Below are 19,953 nucleotides of genomic sequence, written 5' to 3' on the forward strand. Positions count from 1 at the left end.
TCCTGTACTCAAGTCCCGCTGAGACGTACTGGAGGCTTGTCTTCTCAGTGCAGGACCCCCAAGCTGGGGAGCTCAATGTGGTGCTCAGACCTCTCACTCTTTGGGAAGAACCTCTGCAATTGTGATTATCCTCCTGTTTGTGGGTCATCTACCTGAGGGTATGGATTTTGACTATACATCATCTCCATCCCTCCTACCCATCTTGTGGTTCCTTCTTTTTTTTCTTTTTAATTTTATTTATTTTTTGGCTGCTTTGGGTCTTCGTTGCTGCGTGTGGGCTTTCTCTAGTTGCAGCGAGCATGAGCTACTCTTCGTTGCAGTGAGTGGGCTTCTCACTGCGGTGGCTTCTTTTGTTGCGGAGCACAGGCTCTAGGTACGTGGGCTTCAGTAGTTGTGGTGCACGGGCTCAGTAAGTTGTGGCTCGCGGGCTCTAGAGTGCAAGCTCAGTAGTTGTGGCCCACGGGCTTAGTTGCTCTGTGGCAGGTGGGATCTTCCCAGACCAGGGATTGAACCCATGTCCCTTGCATTGGCAGGTGGATTCTTAACCACTGTGCCACCAGGGAAGTCCCGTGGTTCCTTCTTTATATCTTTAGTTATGGAAAAACTTTTCTGCTAGTTTTCAAGTTGTTCTCATAGATTGTTGCTCCGTAAATAGTTGTAATTTTGGTGCGCTTTTGGGAGGAGGTGAGTTCAGGTTCTTCCTACTCCACCATCTTGACTACTGACACTACCCTGCTCTTCTTTTATTAAAGAAAATAATCGAGTATCTTTTCGTATGAATATTAGCTATTTGTTTTTATTTTTGCCTATGGGTCTTTGTGGAGTTTTTTGGCTATACAAAAATGTATACTTTTCTATAATTGGATCATCCATATTTTTTTAATAGTTTCTACATTTCATGTCTTAGAAATTAGGGTTGCTAAATTTAGCAAACTAAAATACAAGAAACCCAGTTAAACTTTAATTTCTGATAAACAATGAATAATTTCTTAGTATAAGTAAGTCCAGTAGAATATTTGGGACATACTTATATCAAAAAACCCCATTACAAAGACCTTCTTTTTTCCTCATTCCAAGGTTATTTTTAAACATTCAGGTGTTCTAGAAAATTCACAGTTTGTTTTTTACAATTAAGTTTCTGGTCCATCTGGGTTTTTTCCTCTTTTTTTTGGTGGAAAGAATAAGATGAGGAACGAATGCTTTTTCCCCAAATGATCAGTATTGTCCCAACACAATTTATTGAACAACCCATCTTTCCCACTGATTTAAAATGGTATCAGATTTTCACTTTAAAAACTAAGTAGGGTACACAAGGTGAGAACTATTATGGAATAATCTGTCTCAAATAGAATGTAGATGTCTTCTTTTCTCTAGTTTATTTCTGTTTAAACCTTAAATTTAAGCATTTTGCCCAGAAAACACTTACAACCCTATGTGAAATAAATAACTTACCTGGTAACTCAGAGACCCACAAACCAAATTACCCCAAAGAACAGCTTTTCTTAAGAAAAACTCAGAGGAATTGCTGGGTCAAAACAGTCATCCACTTTACAAAATCCTCCTCTTCTTTGATGCCGCCAGGGAGCTGAAAGTCGTGCTCTCCAGCAGTCATAGTCACGGATACAGGTGACTCTTCCTGAGCAGCTCACAGAGGTGGGTGGAAGAGGAAAGGATTTCATGCAAATTTAATGCAGTCTTAGGTCTGCCTTAGAGACTATCTAGATAGTTTTAAATTTTTTTCCATTTTTTTAATGGAACAAAAACAGGATTTATAATTATGCCAAGCTGAATCTAGGGTAAAATCGATTCATTGATTTGCCTTTTTTAAAGACAAAAAGTCATAAGCATCCTCCTGGTTTTCAGGTCTTGGCAATAATCTCCCTTTTTTTCCTGACAACTCAGGAGAGATTTTCTCAGGCAGGGATTATCCATAACGGGCCCATTACCTCAGGGCTCTTAGACTCAGGCTGGGGAAACAGACAGATGTATAGAAAATAATTACTACACAGTGTGGATAAGAACTTAAAAGAAGTTTTTTACTCTGGGAGCACAAAGCTGCCATGGTTTTCCCAGGCCTCTGCTTTAGAAGAGCTGGGTTGAGACAGTTGCTTGTCTGGGCTGCATCTGTAGAGACAACCATCCTAATCAGTAGGAAAATGTTTGCTAAGTAAGCCCAACCACTATAATAATTTAATGTTGTTAAATGATGGCTTGGGATAAATTTAGGGGATATTTGTGTTCCTAGTCAAGGGACTAGTGTTATTGATTTTTTTCCCCTTGCTTGTCTCTATCCGAGGTGCATATGTTAGAATTGAAAGTACAGTTGACCCTTAAACAACACGTGTTTGAACTGCACAGGTCCACTTATACATGGGCTTTTTTTCGATAAATACTATGGTACCATAGTATTGAGGTTGGTTGAATCCATGGATGCAGAACTTGGGATACGAATGGCTAACTGTAAAGTTATATGCAGATTTTTGACTGTGTGGAGATTGGTCCGGTCCCCCTAACCCCCAGCTTGTTCGGGGGCAACTGTAATCGTTAGCTTGTTAAACCTATTCTCTTTCTTAACACTGTTACCTTTAAGCCCGCCCGCATAGGACTGGAATGATGGCTACAAGGGGCAAAGGAGGCTGAGGGCAATGAGGATATCTATACCAAAAGGAATTTTAATTTGATCAAAAGAATTTCCTATGGCTTCAGCCTGGCAGTCTTAGACTGAAGAAGACGTTTGTAGGAGATATGTTACTGCCAACATTTTAAAATCATTTTCTGAGTTGTGAGCCCCAAATTTGTAATGACAGTCATTAACATTACCACTCCTTATGGAATATTGAACACTCACTATTAGGAAGCCATCTGCCTACACACCTTGCATGCATTATCTCATTTACTCCTCAGGGGAACCCTATAATGTAGGTATTATTATCCCCATTTTACAGATGAAAGATTAGGACTCCGGGATTAAGTATATTTCTTTAGATCATGTAGTTAGCAAGTTGTAAAGCCCATATTTAAACCCAGGTTCGTCTAACTCAAGTTTATGTTCTGAAATACTGTCCTACACTTCCAAGACTTAGAACTTTCCATCAGGGTGGACTTAAAGTATAATCTTTCCTATTTATAATTAATTTAACCCTTTATTGCTCCAAATATCATACCTGCCAGTTTTGCTCAATGCAAATTTCTCTTTCTGGAAACTGCAAGTTTGGGGCTCGATTTAATTTCCTCCATGAAGAACAGGCAAGCTTGAGGAACAACGCTTATACAATTAAACATTACTACTCTGAGTTCACCTAATTGGAGAAAATAGGTAAGAAAATGTAAGGATGTTTATAACATTTATAGACCTATAACCAGCCTTTCATCCACAGATAGGTGCCATCTATGGAGCAAAGCCATGATGTTGATAGAATACCTCCCAAGCTTTTAAAAGCCCTTATCACAATATCACTGTTGAACTCACGTGGACAAAAATGGGCTCACCATAGAGCAAATCACCATAAAGAATACTGCAAAGGGTATCTGTGTTCTGGTCCCTGTTTCCTACTGTAATTTATAGAATTAACTTGATAACTAGATTAGCTGTTAGGTGCTTTCCTGTGATCATATAAGAAGATAAACATACTTTTCTCCTCTCTTGGCAAGCTCTTATGATTGCTTCAAACAGCAACTAAACAAACACATTAGTTAATTACTCTCAGTAAGGACAGCTCAATTATTCCAAAACCAAATTCAATGTTTTTATCAGCTAATCTTCAGCATCTGTCGGTAGAAAAAAAAATCTTTTAAAAATCATGTCAGTAGATCAAGTCAGTTTCTTCATGGGGTGCATTTTAATTCAGTCTCCTTCTAGAAAGTGCGTAGCATAGAGTCTTGCTGAAAACTTTCAAGAGCTGTCTGAAGCCCGACTCCAGGCAAAGTTATCTGCGTGAGGTATCATTTTGTCACTTCCACGTCAGAATCTAACCTGACAGAAGACTCTCCTTTCAACCAATAGCAGAGACTGCGCCTCAGTGATTTCAGTCTTGAACGATTTGCTCTTCAGTTATTGTGAAAAACTGGGCTGATACATTTGATATTTAAAAAGCATTGTTGGTAAGGTTGCGGACATGAGTGACAGAGAGGGATTGCAAGGGAGTCCAAAGAAACTTTTGCGGTGATGGACATGTTTACCGTCTTCATTATGATGATGGTTTCACAAGTGTATATATGTGTCAAACTCATCAAATTGTATACTTTAAGTGTATGCAGTTTGTTGTATGTCAATTACAGCTCAGTAAAGCTGGGAAAAAAATAAAAAGCATTGTTTAGGTCAGGTATTCCCAGATGTGAGTAATCGTCAGCCTTGCCTGAAAAACTTACTTAAAACCTCAGTAGGACTGAGACCTTGGAATTAGTATTTGAAAACCCCTCACATGGTTTCATTAACCAGCTTTGTAAAACTGCTATTAAGGGCCTTTAAATGTGTTATACAGATTGCTTTATGTAAAAGCGCATACAACCTAATTTATGGAGTTTAGCCCTAGCAGAAAGTTCGATCTGGTGAATTGGCATGCTTCCTTTTTTTATATGGCAGCTGTGTAACTCATCTCTGTTCTTTTTTTCCTTGGGCACTGGGAAGCTCAGAGGTAAGTTGCACTTATGCTCAAGGTAGGAGCTTTTCTTAGCCTGGGATTTCTATATTATCCCCATCCTAATTACATTGTACTTATTCTTTACCGTCAGTTTAAGGATTTTATTGTACTTAAGTTTTTTTTTTTTTAATATTTATTTATTTATTTATTTTATTTATGGCTGTGTTGGGTCTTCGTTTCTGTGCGAGGGCTTTCTCTAGTTGTGGCAAGCGGGGGCCACTCTTCATCGCGGTGCGCGGGCCTGTCATTATCGCGGCCTCTCTTGCTGCGGAGCACAGGCTCCAGACGCGCAGGCTCAGTAGTTGTGGCTCACGGGCCTAGCCGCTCCGCGGCATGTGGGATCCTCCCAGACCAGGGCTCGAACCCGTGTCCCCCGCACCGGCAGGCAGACTCTCAACCACTGCGCCGCCAGGGAACCCCCCTGTACTTAAGTTTTTTGTTTTTATTTTTATCTATTTCAGATTCTTTTTAAAAGTAGGTCATGCTACAAATAATGAACAAGATTTAGAGCAGGAATAGATAGCACCTATTCAGAAGGTTCAGAGGATGAAATCATTACCTTTTTTATGTCATTTGGCTATGCTGCTATACCAGAGGCCTGGCATATTGGACTGATATTATGCCTGCAGAATTATTTTATGATTGCGATCATGGCGAGGCATTTATAGACTTTAAAATGAGATTTCATCAAAACACATAAGTGCAATTTCCGGTAATGATACAGCATATTCTTCCTCATAGAAATATGGGTAAAGCTTGACAATTAAAAAAGTTTCCAGTGTTTATTGTATACCTGATGTGTAAATGTACATAATTGACACACGCCTGTTCTAAAAGGGTTTAATGAGTGCTCTAAAGATTGACAGAATTTTGCAAGGTGAAATAAATTAGAAATGTGTGAAGAAAATAAGACAAAGCATGAGAGGTCTGGTTGGCACAAAAAAGTCATTATAGTCTTGCTAGAGATGGGCCAAAATTTTAACTTTCTAGCATGAAAAGGAAATTTCTCTGCTCAGATAAGAAGTACCTGTGATAATAAATCTAGAAAGATTTCTGTTTCCTATAGGATCTTTGAAGGAGATCATCTTGTCTTTTGTTGGGTACGATTACCATCATGCGATACTGGTAAATTATAACGCAGTTCAGATTTTTACACGAACTGGTTAAGATGAGTTTAAGAAATTTTCCAGTCCATTAAAAAAATAGGTCTCCATTTCCTCTCCCTGTTAGCCATCAGAACAAGCATTGTGAGGTAGAAGAAATCTCCTTTGGTGAGACAAAGTCAAAGGGAATCTATTTTTTATATTGAGGATGATACACAACAAATCTTTATCTTCTCGTCTGGTATAGCTAGGTCTGCTGCTAGCCTATGGAGTGCCTTTTTACCAACTAGGACAAAGGCCTCCCCTGGGCAAATCTAGCGTTCAGGTCTGTATTTCCACCCCCTATCCCTGCTCCCATTGCCAGACCCCTGCTCCCCTCCTGTCTTATCCCAGGGTACTTTCATGCAGTGCACATTTTTTTTAACTACTTGAATTTTTCACAGTGCTTACTAAACTTTATTATGTTTTAGAGTCACCCAAGAGCTTCTCAAAAATGCATATTTCTGGATACCACAACCTCCAATTCTGATATAGTGAACCAGGGGTTGAAACCCAGGAGGTTGCATTACAGCAAATAGCAGAGGTGATTCAAATTTGAGAAAAGCTGGCTGAGGAGTAAATAGTACAGGTTTAAAAATCATACTCATAGGGTTTCAGATCATTATTTTAAGTTGTGTAATCTTGGGAAAACTAATCTCTCTTTGCCTCAGTTTCTTTGATTATAAAATGACAAACATTCTTCCAGCACAGGGTTATTTTAAGGATCAAGAGAGATTAAATGTTCTACCAGAGTACTTGGAGGGTAGTAAGCACTTAAAAACTCTGGCTACTGTTATCACAATATGCTTTCTTTTTTTTTAAATAAATTTATTTATTTTATTTATTTATTTTTGGCTACATTGGGTCTTCGTTGCTGTGTGCAGGGTTTCTCTAGTTGCAGCGAGCATGGGCTACTCTTCGTTGCCGTGCACAGGCTTCTCATTGCAGTGGCTTCTCTTGCTGTGGAGCAGGGGCTCTAGGTGTGCAGGCTTAAGTAGTTGTGGCACGCGGGCTCAGTAGTTGTGGCTCACAGGCTCTAGAGTGCAGGCTCAGTAGTTGTGGTGCATGGGCTTAGTTGCTCTGCGGCATGTGGGATCTTCCCGGACCAGGGCTTGAACCCGTGTCCCCAGCACTGGCAGGCAGATTCTTAACCACTGCGCCACCGGGGAAGTCCACAATATACTTTCAAAGCTCAACTCAGGGTAAGTCCAACCCTTAGGAAAGTTTGTTTTTTTTTTTTTTTAATTTATTTATTTTATTTATTTATTTTTGGGCTGCATTGGGTCTTTGTTGCTGTGCATGGGCTTTCTCTAGTTGCGGTGAGCGGGGACTACTCTTCATTGCGGTGTGCGGGCTTCCCATTGCGGTGGCTTCTCTTGTTGCAGAGCACGGGCTCTAGGCGCACGGGCTTCAGTAGTTGTGGCTCGCGGGCTCTAGAGCACAGGCTCAGTAGTTGTGGCGCATGGGCTTAGTTGCTCCGCGACATGTGGGATCTTCCCGGACCAGGGCTTGAACCCGTGTCCCTTGCATTGGCAGGCGGATTCTTAACCACTCTGCCACCAGGGAAGCCCCTTAGGAAAGTATTTTTAAGGGAACCCACAGACAGCACTTACTCTTGTTTTATGATATTTGTACGCATCCCTCCTCAGGGCTTAAAAGTGTTTCTACACAACCCCAAACAAATCTCTTGCTTACTTCTTTGAAGTCCTCAGATACAAAGTAATCATCCTTTTTTGTTTGTTTGTTTGTTGCTTATTGCCTACATCCTCATCACCATCCTGATTTTAATACATAATATTCAGATCTCATCAGGCCATTTATCTAGTTTGCCAAATGCTGAAAACAGTGATTCTTTTTTTAAAAGTTTCTCTTTAGTCCCACCATTACGGAATTATGGAAAACTGCATTCTAAGTCTAAACCCCTTTGGGAATAATTTTTGCTAACCCATGTGAAATCTGCCTGGTAAAATTGCAGGAAGCTGAGGCGGAGGTGGGGCGTTCCCTTCAATTATGGCGCTAAAGTCCCAGTTTGAAAGAGCCAGATTTTAATTATTTCACAAGGACAATTTAGAGATTATCTCAGTAAATCCTATGACTGAATGATGGACTTAAGCATTACTCTGCAGAGAAATAAGTTTTTTCCTATAGGGGAGGAAAAACCGTTTTTCCTTCTACCCCTCTTAGGTTCATTGCCCTGGGCCCTGTAAAGTAGATTGACAAAAGACTGATTAACAAGCGAAAAACAGAGCAGTTTATTAACATGTGCACCCTGCATACACATGAGAGCACTCAGTGGTGAGCAACTCAAAGAGGTGGTTAGAACTTGGGCTTATGCCATCTTTTTTTTTTAAAAAAAAGCAATAAATTGTTAGAGAAGTGACAAGATGAAGGAAAAGGACCTTGAGTTTCTAGGGCAGCATATTGTAGGAAGGTAAATATATGCGGAACTAATGGAAGGTAAGTGCTGAGTTAATAAAGTTTGTTTTTCCTCTGGTGCCATCTCTGGGCTATTAGGGTATAGAGTTGTCTCCAGTGATTAACTTCCGTCCTTCCAGGAAGAGAAAGGAGGAGGACTATCTTTACAAATTTATGTCCTGCTTTTAGGCAAATAGGGGAAGTGTGAAGAGCTCTCTTTGAAGCTGCTGCTTCTCAGTTGCCTTCAGTTCAAAATAATCCTTATGCCAAAGCGGCATATTCTGTACCCTTCCTTCCCATCGAAGGAGACTGTGGGGCATCTTAGAACCATATGAAATGGAAACAGACACTAGTTATTTTTAAAGAAACCGTGTACATGTTTATATAATATTTCTACCTCAAAGAAGGCTTTTGAAGCAATTACAAATTCAACATGGCTAACTCAAGTGAATGATGTCGTTTTGTCATTTGAAATATTAAAATCAAATTTTGCCCCAAGGGCTTTTTTGGGTGTGGAATGCCAAGCAGTTTCTAAATAAAACAAATATCTGGGTCCACCATTTTCCAGTTATTATATTCTCTCCTCCTTTTACTCACATTCTTTTTTAGTAAGTGTTCTTCAAACTGTGTTTCAGAAAATATGTATAATGGTTCCAACCCCCCTCATCTGTGGCTATTTTCCTGGCTCAGTTGTACAGTACAGTAGTGCCCCCTTCTCTGCAGATGGGGGATATGTTCCAAGACCCCCAGTGGATGGACGCTTCAAACCATGACTAGTACCGAACCCTACATATACTAGGTTTTTTCCTATACATACATACCTGTGACAAACTTTAATTTATAAATTAGGCACAGGAAGAGAATATGTGAATTGCCAGGATCACTGCTCTTGTGCTTTGGGGTCAATATTAAGTAAAATAAGGGTGACTTGAACACAAGCACTGAAGTATCATGACATAATAAGTATCTGATAACCATGACAGCTACTACGTGACTAACAGACAGGATACGCTGGACAAAGGGGTGATTCACATCCTGGGTGGGACGGAGCAGACGACAACCGATTCCATCATGATGCTCAAAATGGCACACACTTTAAAACTGATGAATTTTTTACTTCTGGAATTTTCCGTTTTAATATTTTCAGACCTCAGTTGACTCGAGGTAACTGAAACCACGGAAAGCAAAACCACAGATAAGGGGAGGGACTACTGTATTGTGGTAGAGGATTCAGCCTCAACAATAGTGACTAGAGAAGAAAGGTACAAGATGCTCACTGAAGCATTTTACTAGAAAATTAGCTGTAAAACACGTTAGTATAGAAATCACATGCAAATTCATTAAAATAGTGTTAAAAATTCAAGTCCCCCTCTGCCAACCCCCCCTTTTTAAAAACCATTTTAACCGCATATAAGTATATAGTCCGTGGTATTAAGTACATTCACATTATTGTACACTCTCACCCTTTGATGAAGAATCTAGTTCATCTTTGTACAAATCAATTCTGCAGGCATAGAACAATCCAAGAAGGAAGGGGAGGGGAGGAGAGGGGAAAGAAAAGTAAGAAGGAAGGTAGGTAGGAATAAAGGTAAGAAGGAAGGGAGGGAGGAAAGTCACGCCGAGAAGCTTTCACCTTCCCTCGCACATGTAGGTAGAGGGTCTGACAGCAGTGAGCTCTCGTAGCTGGAGAAAGAACCATGGCAGTGCTGCAGGTGGGATTTCAAAGACTGGAAAATATGACTAGAACTGTATTGTGCCCTGACTATTTTTGGACCCAGGCCTCTGCTTTTTCACATTCAAGGCTTGAAGTTTGTTGAAATTTTGCATGACTAACAAGGCTGCAATTGGGATGGTTTCCCCTTCACCAGTAGCAAGCCATTACTTAGCACCATCTATGTGCAGAATAAACAGGCAATGACAAAGTCAAGGGTCTTACAGAAGCAAAGGATACACACATTAATATATATCACAAATTAATGGTAGCACAAGTTTTGAAGACAATGTGTTGCTATAGGAATTCATAAAAAGGAGTAACTTCTGCAAGCTAGGATGATTTTTGCTTAATTGTTACAATGACTCTGCATTCACTTAGTTCAAATTTTAATTGAAATCAAATGTCAATAAAAATCTCACTTTATGTGCAGGATTTGAAATGATATTATGCACAAAAAAGGGCAAGGATTACGTAATTTCAAAGCCAGTCTGCAAAACCGTTTTTATTAATGCTACGTGATGGCTGCATTACAGGTAGAAGAGACATATCCAACATTCTTTGTCAGTCTTCTGGGAAAATAGGTCTTGAATTATGAGAGCTGTGGTTAGTGAGAGCGCCTCAGGAATACATTCCTCTGTTAAATGCACTGCTCTTGTACTCTAAAGCCTCTGATGTTCTTGAGGGCAATTGGACTGATTATTCCACATTATTTTATTTTCTGGTGGAAGCATTGCTACTCTAGCATAATGGAACAGACTTTCCTGTGTCTGAAATGGAAATATCTTGCAAAATGTAAACCTCTTGTATGAAAGCTAAATTCCCAGGATCTTTCTCTAGTGGCCAAAGATGACAGATCATGGCTTGTGGAATGTATCTCATCTTCACTTCCCGTGAATGAGACCAATGTTGGAATTGCAAATAGAAGCCCCACATTGATAAGATTGAGATATATTGCTAAGACTTGGCAAAATTTATCAAGAAAGTGGTCAGTGGTTTAAAATGATGGCTAACCCTACCCAGAAGCGTGGAAAAATGCATTAAATCCAACCATTCACTAGTCTGTTCATTATTAAAAACCTTCACACAGTGAAGCTGAGTCGACCTGAAGACTACACCATAGGTCTTTCCGTCTAAATTCAAATAGTGACTTTAACTGCCTATTTTTGTAAATTAAGGTCATTTGGCAGGTACATGAAAAAGTGCTCAACATCACTAATCATCAGGGAAGTGCAAATCAAAACCGCAATGAGATATAACCTCATACCTGTCAGAATGGCTATTATCAAAAAGACAAAATAGTAAGTGTTGGTGAAGATGTGGAGAAAAGGGAACCTTTGTGTACTGTTGGGGGGAATGTAAATTGGTGCAGCCACTATGGAAACAGTATGAAGCTTCCTCAAAAAATTAAAATTAGAACTACCATATGATCCAACAATTTCACTTCTGGGTATTTATCTGAAGAAAATGAAGACACTAATTTGAAAAGATATATGCACCCGCATGTTTATTGCAGCATTACTTACAATAGCCAAGACATGACAACAACCTGTGTCCAACAATGGATGAATGGCTAAAGAAAATGTGATTATACATATAAATTATATTTTATATGTATAATGGAATATTATTCAACCATAAAAAAAGAACAAAATCTTGCCATTTGTGACAACATGGATGGACCTTGAGGATATTATGCTAAGTGAAATAAGTCAGATAGAGAAAGACAAATGTCATATGATTTCACTTATATGTGTCATATGATTTTACTTACATGTGGAATCACATATAAACATATAAATACATATAAACAACAACAACAAACAACTGGGCTTATACATACAGAGATTAGATTGGTGGTTGCCGGAAGTGGAGAGTTGGGAAAGTGGGCAAAATGGGTGAAAGGGGTAAAAAACAAAACAAAACATCATTTGGGTTTGGGTTTGTTTGACAGTGCCAACCTGTAAGCAATTTTTAGACTGATTCAGCGACATTAAAAGATGCGTGAGAAAGTGGAATATGTTAAGCAACTTAGAATGGAGGAAAATAATAGTGTAAGAGATTGCTATACTTTTGACATTTTACATGTAAATCACATTATAAATAATATGCATCAATTACTTGATTCAAGACCTCAGAACTTTTCATAATGGATTTGAAGCACAAAGTACAGTATTTATAGTCAGCGTGAAGTCTTTGCTTTCAATGATGGTTATGCCCTTTGGGCTAGAAAGCAAGTTGAGCTCCACGCTGTGAAGAGTTATGTCATGCCAAGGCAGTTGACCACTCTTTCTTTCCTATTCTCCACTGTCTTGCAGACCAGATGATGTGCTCCTGCATCGCACGCATGATGAGATTGTCCTCCTGCATTGCTTCCTCTGGCCCCTGGTGACATTTGTGGTGGGCGTTCTCATTGTGGTCCTGACCATCTGTGCCAAGAGCCTGGCAGTCAAGGCAGAAGCCATGAAGAAGCGCAAGTTCTCTTAAAGGGGAGTCGGCTTATGGGAAGCAAAGCACAGAAGCTGCACTCATCTGCACACATCTACCTGCAGAGCCTGCTTCCTGGCGCAGGAGATGGAAGGGGCTGTGAGAGGTCTCTGAGAGGCTCCCCCTCAATGATAGCAGAAACAGGCACAACCAGAAGACTTGGGACCTCATAGATTGTTTTCCATGTGTCGTAGCGATGGCTAAAGGGTCAAGCTGTACGGAGAATCTGTTTCAGAAAATCCAATGGAAGTTAATTTTCTTTGGGAAGTAACAGTATATAATTGTACAGTGTAGAATACAAACCATTATGATTTATGCTACTTAAAATTATTAAAAGAGAGTGGTCTGTGTTCTTTTCTATTTCCTTTTTTATGCTTAGAACACCAGGGTTTTAAAAAAGGGTCTTACGGGTTTCATTTGATTTTGCTAGATTAAACTTTTACTTGGAGACAGGAATTCCTGCACAAGTCTTGACCTCACAATGTAATCCCCAGTTTCCACTAGTAAAGAGTACCTTTTGACTCCTGCTTGAAAAAGGAAAACTGCACTGTTAACTCAGACTCCAGTCACTCCTGTGACTCTTCAGCAAGGAACCCTCAAAGATTGGGAAAACATTCTCCACACTCGCCTTTGCCTCTGCATTGTTCTTCACCAGATTATTTCTTAAGAGAGGGAGATGATTCTGAACAAGGCCTGTCCTAGCTCCAAGAGCACTGTGCCTCTTTATTCATCTGTTCAGGTTATTTTTGATGGATTTTATCTCTGTGCAATAGAATGTACATGATGTGAAGGACACTTTTCAGCTTAGTTAAATGCTATTTTCATTTCTTTTTTCTTTTAGATCAGAAAAAAAAATAGTCAAAATCAGGTAAACATTTTATTATATTTTCTTTGTCCTTGCTTTGATGTTTTCAGTATTAAAATGAAAATATTGCTGCAGTTGTTTTGCTTGCTTGGACACACCTGGAGATGCAAGCCAGCTCACATCACTTTGCTGATGAGCTCTCTGTGCCTTTATCAAAAGTTCATTGAGGAGACCATACTTATTTGCATCTGTTCATAAACTCAGATTCCAAATATCAATCACAGGTCTCAGTGAATATCAAACCTACCCTATTTATTTACCATGTGGAATCAAACCTTTGTTTAGATGAGATGTACATTTTTGGCCAAGGAAAAAGTGACAACATAATCTCTTTTTGCTTTCTTCTAGTATTCTTCAGACATGCTTCTATTAGAATAAAGGCAAATTGGAATTTAAGGAAAAGCTTCCCTCAGTCATTTGTGCAGCATTCTAAGAAAGATACGTATTAGTGGAATGATGATTTCCTGACTTTAGTCCACATACCAATGTTTTCTTAATTTTAGAACGCAAGTAATTGAGTGAGCCGTTGTCTTCTGTGGAAGACTAGGGTGTTGGATGATATTTTTCTTCCAATTCAAGTGTTACAGATTTCACTGTGAAAAAGGCCTTGAACACACTATTTATGACATCCTTTGAGGCAGCTACAGTGCCTTGACTTCAATCCCAGTTTTCTGTTGCAGCATCCCTGTTGTCTTAGCAACACAGTGAACCATTCTGAAGCACAGAGTAACACGAAACTGGGAATCAGAGAAAGTCATCTTTGCATCACATTGTGAGAGATAAAGTCTACTTTATCCATTTTTATCTTAACCCAATAATCTGTGATTAAGTGATTACGGGGAGTAGATAAAAATAGTACATCAGCATTTGTGTTGGTAAAAAGGGAAGGTGATATAGATTGATGAGTTTTTATTTACCAGTTTTTTACTCATCCATTTATATTAACTAAATGCTTCCATTTAGGCTCAAAGAGTATACCTGATTATATTCTGTAGGCTGATTTTTTGGAAAAAAGGAGAAGCATGCTGAATGACTGAGGTCACATATAGTTTTAAGGTCTTCCTTGCTTGTAGCCAGTTAAATTTGAGGTTCTTTATTATACTTATCATTAAAGATAGAATCTGAAGGAACAAGGAGACATTTTTAAGATCATAGAAGGTAAAGAAGTTTAACTTCTTAATATTTTCATTTTCTTTTTTGTATAAGCAAGGAAATGGTATAAGCTGCTGGAACAGAAACCCCAAAATATGATGACTCATGTAAGATAGGAGTTGATTTCTTTCTCATATAGCCATCCAGAGGTAGTTGAGAAGTCCAGGACAGGGAGGGCAGCCTCTGTTTCATAAGGTAATCAAGGGATCCAGAATTTGTTGTTGTACCTTGTTGTCCTCTCATTACCAAATGTGTTATTCTTCCCATAGTCAAAGCTGGCTCAAAGAAGCACAGCCAATTTGTAGCCTGTGAAAAGAGAGGGATTTGGGAGCTAGGTATTTCCTTTCAAGGAAGTTCCACCCATCACTGTGCTCATAATCCATTCATGAATACTGACTACATAACTATACCTAGCTTCAAGGACTGCTGGAACATGCTATCTCCAGCTAGATGGACATATGTCCTACTACAACTGGGGAAAAAGAAAAAGGAGAGAGTGAATACTACAGTAAAAGACAGGAATGATGGGCAGCTGTCCATGGCCGGAGCCATGATGAAAATCTGAGCAGAGATGATAAAGATCTCTTGCCCTGGCAGGATATACAGTCCTTGGTTAGACTTTGCTCTCTGGGAGGAACTCCCTTGTCCACTGCCTTCTGTGGCCTCTAATTGACTTCCAGGAAACTCTTGCTCTTCAGATTACGTAGCCACGTATGAAACTTTTGGGAGGCATCACAGCTTTTGCAGGCCCCTGCCTCCTGGTGGAGATTTGTAGACCTAGATTTCTTTAGAGACTGAACAAATGTAGATTTTTATAGTTTATAGGATTGTTGTTTAATTGACTGTTGTACGGAGTCTGACTCCATTTTCGATGTTTGACTGATAACAGCTTTTCCTTTCTGCTCCCCATTCCCTTTCCCCTTCTGTTCCACATCTGGGCAAGCTGATTAGAGAGCCTGGGTACCCCCTGCTTTGGACTGGGTGGGAAGTTCAAACCACACAAGCCCTGGCCTGCTCGCAGGAAACCTCTCCCTGCCCCACACCCTAAGAATAATAAAAGCCAAGCCAGTCAAGTCATTTTTGGATCTACTCGGGAACTGCCCCACTCTCCCAGAAAGTGTCATTCATTATGTGAATAATAAACCTTTTCATACCCTCTTGATGTGTGTGTGGTTATTAGTCTCAACATCCAAACCAAATTTTGGGTAACGGGGTCCATCTGGCCTCTGAGGGGTGCTTACAACATTGGTGATAAAATTTCATCAAAACATGGTTTTTGGTCTTTTTGCTTTCAGTTTTGTTAGTTCAGGTGAAAGTTTCCACAGCCAGAGGGCTACTCTCATTATATCAGTAGTTCTTAAGGTAGCAGCATCTTATTTACTGTGTCTGTGCTTGGCCCGTATCTCCAGCCCTCAATCGAGTGGCAGCCACTTTGAAGCCTTCTAGAAAAGTGGGTTTAAGTAAGAACGCAGTGCCCTTTAGCTGGTCTTTTCTGCTCAACTGACTTCCGTTGTCCAGTCAGTAATACTTAATGGAGACTTTTGAGAAAGACTGCACAATAATCTGCTGTTTGGAGCATAGAAGCCACAGGGCTACAGGATATAGGCCCAGCTCTTGTAACAAAGCTGAGTTACCTAGTTGTAACTAGTTTTTCTTGTTTCACTGTTTTTCACGGTTCCTCACTATAAAAAACATCATAGCTCTGCTTTTTTCTGACTACTTTCCCCATAGCCACATGTCTGCCTTTCAAGTTGCTAGTGCCAGTTTTACCTAATGGTTAGTCAAAGCATAACAAGGGTCTCTAGTTTTCCATCTTGCAGTATCTATTTCCTTGCTGCCTGGCAACAATGCAAAGCTACATATTTTAGACTTTTGTTATGATGGGGATGTAATTTACATGGCCTTTTTCTTAATGGTCTCATCTGATGATCTCAGCTGGTGATTCCCAGATCTATTATCTCCTGCCCTTACCTGTTTTGAGCTCTGAATGTATTTGCAACAGCCCTGATGCATTCTTAGGTCTCTTTCTCAAGTGTAGTGATGGGCAGACAATGCAATGACAATAAGTAATGGGACAAAATATTACCAAACAACATGGATAAGGAACTGTTTACCTGGCTCAGATCATTTGTCCTTTTGAAAAATTACTGAAATATATCAATCCATTATAACAACATTTTCCTAATATCTCAACATTCCTGATACATGCTGTACAGTTCAGAGGCACTGTACTCGCCATGGTCCCGTCCCATGGCTTGGGCCTCTCCTTTCACCATATGTGTAAATCTGGTTTTATTCATCAGGTCTGAGCTTAAATATTGACTTTTCCTAGAAGCCTTCCCTAAATCCTATACAAGTAGATTTCTCCTGTCATCCTCTTCCTCTTCATCATTCTTTCTTTCTTCCTTTGTAGTACCTACTGTTGCTTATACTTATTTGTTTACTTGTCTATTATTTATCTCTCTCATTAGATGATAAGATCCATAAGAACAATGTTGATGGAATTTTTCCCCCACAACTGGCACAGTGCCTGACACATTAAGGTGCTAAATAAATGGATAAATGCTTCCCAGATCCATTATGTCCTTTGTACATACTGTTTCCACGTCCTTTCCAACAAGAAACTTATTGATCTTTTTATCCATAATGACCACGATAATAATAACCCCCAATTAACTCTCATTAAGTGGTTTCCATGTGCATCTAAATGCCTTGTCAAACAGCTTTCTAAGTTCTTCACCAAAGCTGGGCAGAGTAAGACACTTAGCACAGTACCCAGGGCATAATTAACCCTGGAAAAAATTAAAATTAATGAATAAACAAATATATATTGCAATTTTAGCCTTAAAATGAAAAAGTTATAAAACAGATAAGCTTATGTTTTTGTATTTAAATATCATATGCTATCCTTTAAACAAGTGAACAGTAGAATAATCATTCTGTTATCAAATTATTCTAAAGTTAAGCAGCTTAATACAACAAACATTTATTATCTCATATCGTTTCTGAAAGTTAGGAATCAGGAAGTAGCTTAACTGTAATTCTAAATTATTCTTGGTGAAATTTTGCCACTTAGAGAGATAAGTGCATGGGTTAGGGTTATAGTGGAATAAATGTAAGAAGCAGGGGTTCAGCAGAATGATAGTGGGGAACTTTTGATAAGACACAATTGTCCATCAGCCAGGCACCTTAGAACAAAAAGTGAGCAAAGTTCAGTTGTCTGCATTTTTTGATTAATGTGAAGAAGCTTCTGAAGAAGCTTCCAAAGTAGCTATTGGAGACTTCAGGAATAGACTTTTCAATAGCGTATATAGCTTTCTAGAGTAGATACTGAAGCATATGTGACCCTTGCTCTTTCCTCACTTTTTGTGAATAATCTTAAGCCAGAAAAAGGGGATTTCACATGTAAACAAAGACTGAAATTGGAAATAGCCCCATTGCCAGATCTTAACACCTCCTCAGGGAAAATTTTCAAAGAGCCCCGGAGACCTAAGACTTAGAATAAATGAATATTCTTATATATAAAACTACTATATGCTTCAAGGGAGGGAAACACTAGATAAAGATGTCTGTAGATGTTGTAAACAGAAAAGATACTGGAAAAGCAACTGTGATAGTTAACAAGCTGAAGAAAGGAAAAATAAAGTGAGTGAATAATAAAGGTGCCCTGAGGGGGGGAACCAAGTACCCACTTAGCCCTTTACTCTTAAATTTCGCAGGTTGAAATTTCTTTAAATATTAAATGGCAGTTGTGCAAATGTTTTTTTGATAATGGACTGCAGGAGAGAAAAAAGTTTCCCTCAACACTATTAGGGTCCCTGGCTAGGTCTAAAAATTAAACTGACAAGACAGATTGACAGGAGAAATACATACAAATTTTATCGAATTTTTACATGTACCTGGGAGCCTTCACAAGAGAACGAAGACCTGAAAAAGTGACCAGAGCAGGAAGCTTTTATACCTTTTAGACAAAGAAACAATAAATTTGTGAAGAATTGACAAGATACGGGGATTTGGGCTAGGGGTAGTAAATGGTAAAGAATAACTAGGAAGATAAGGGTTAGTTTAACAAGGCTTGTTGGTTCAGATTTCTCAGCCCCAAATGTCTTCCTTCTTCCTGGTACAGGGATGGTACCTTTTACAAGGGAAATTTATCTCCTGCTTTCAGGGAAGAAGGACAACTGAGGGGGGAGGTCATAGTGACCTTCTTGCTTCTGCTGTTTTCTCAAACTCCTTCAGCTTAAGATACTTAATATGCCAAGGTGCCATTCTGGGGGATAGCGTGTTCTGAACCCCATCAGCATGCTACAGTACCAACCTGAAACTCAATGGGTGAGGATATAGACTTGTTTAGGACCTCAGGATCATAAATAAAATAGCCATTCTTTACTTCCCTGTGATACTAAACCCAAATGCTATTTTATCATGGGGTTACATATTCTAGACTCATAAATCTGTGCTATGCTTTCTTTAGTTGTTCCTTAGTTTAGATTGAAATAGTTAATCCTGCTCACCCTTTCCTGGAAAGCTCAGCAGTATGCCTTGACAGTTATGCTTCAGTGATTTATTTAATGAGGTGCCCTCCTGCTTTTTTTTCATGAGTCCCTGACTAAGACCTTATAGACCTTAACTTTCCTTTCAATTCTATTCTTACCCAATATATGGATGACCTCTTGACCTTTTAGTAGATTCTGAAGATGAGTTGCGCTCTCTCAATTAATTTCATTAATCTTCTTAACGGTTTTAACTCAGAAAGGACTTTAAGTTAGAAGGAATGTTATAATTTTGTCAAAATAAAATGTATCACCTATGACAAGATTTATCCCAAGGAGGTAAATCCATCACTTTGGACAGACTAAAAGCCATTCAAAAATTTTCCAGGCCAGTTATTCAGACTTAATTCAGAGTAAATTAAGAGGATTTCCTGGGTCTGATAGCTATTGTAGGCAGTTTCCAACTGTTCTAAAATCACTAGGTCTCTTTGTGATTTAATCAAGTTATCAGTAATCAAAACTCTTCATTGGGAATGTAAACATGAGCTGGCATTCTGTGATTTAAAATTAGCTTTTCAGATGCAAATTATTATATATAGATTGGATAAACAAGGTCCTACTGTATAGCACAGGGGACTATCTTCAATATCCTGTGATAAACCATAATGGAAAAGCATATGAAAAAAAGTGTATATATATATATATATATATATATATATATATATATATATGTATGTATAACTGAATCACTTTGCTGTACAGCAGAAATTAACACAACATTGTAAATCAACTATACTTCAATAAAATAAATTTTAAAAAATAAAATAAAATTAGCTTTTTAACATCTTTCTACTCTGGGTCAACTTAAGTATCTTAAGCCTTTCTACCTATTCATGCATAAACAATCTGGACAAACCCTTAATGTTTTGACTCAGTTTCATGTTATTTATCAGAGAAAAGTTTGCTGTAGCTTTTTTCTTGACCCTATGTTAAAAGTTCCACTTCCTGGTTGCAGGTTAATAGTCGCTAAAGCTAAATTAGTGGAGGC

The 19,953-nt window shown here is 38.9% G+C and overlaps 1 protein-coding gene across 1 annotated transcript in view; it reads left to right on the forward strand.

Moving 5' to 3' along the window:
- The window catches only part of KCNMB4 (potassium calcium-activated channel subfamily M regulatory beta subunit 4), a 69,324-nt gene extending 53,752 nt beyond the window's left edge, over positions 1 to 15,572 (forward strand). Inside the window, exon 3 of the mRNA XM_068561569.1 lies at positions 12,227 to 15,572. Within this exon, the coding sequence (XP_068417670.1) occupies positions 12,227 to 12,395 (169 nt within the window). The 3' untranslated portion in view covers positions 12,396 to 15,572. The remainder of the gene's footprint in view (positions 1 to 12,226) is intronic.
- Positions 15,573 to 19,953: the final 4,381 nt, after the last annotated feature.

The sequence above is a fragment of the Eschrichtius robustus genome, chromosome 13 (genome assembly GCF_028021215.1).
Source record: "Eschrichtius robustus isolate mEscRob2 chromosome 13, mEscRob2.pri, whole genome shotgun sequence".
In the NCBI taxonomy this organism is placed as follows: Eukaryota; Metazoa; Chordata; class Mammalia; order Artiodactyla; family Eschrichtiidae; genus Eschrichtius; species Eschrichtius robustus.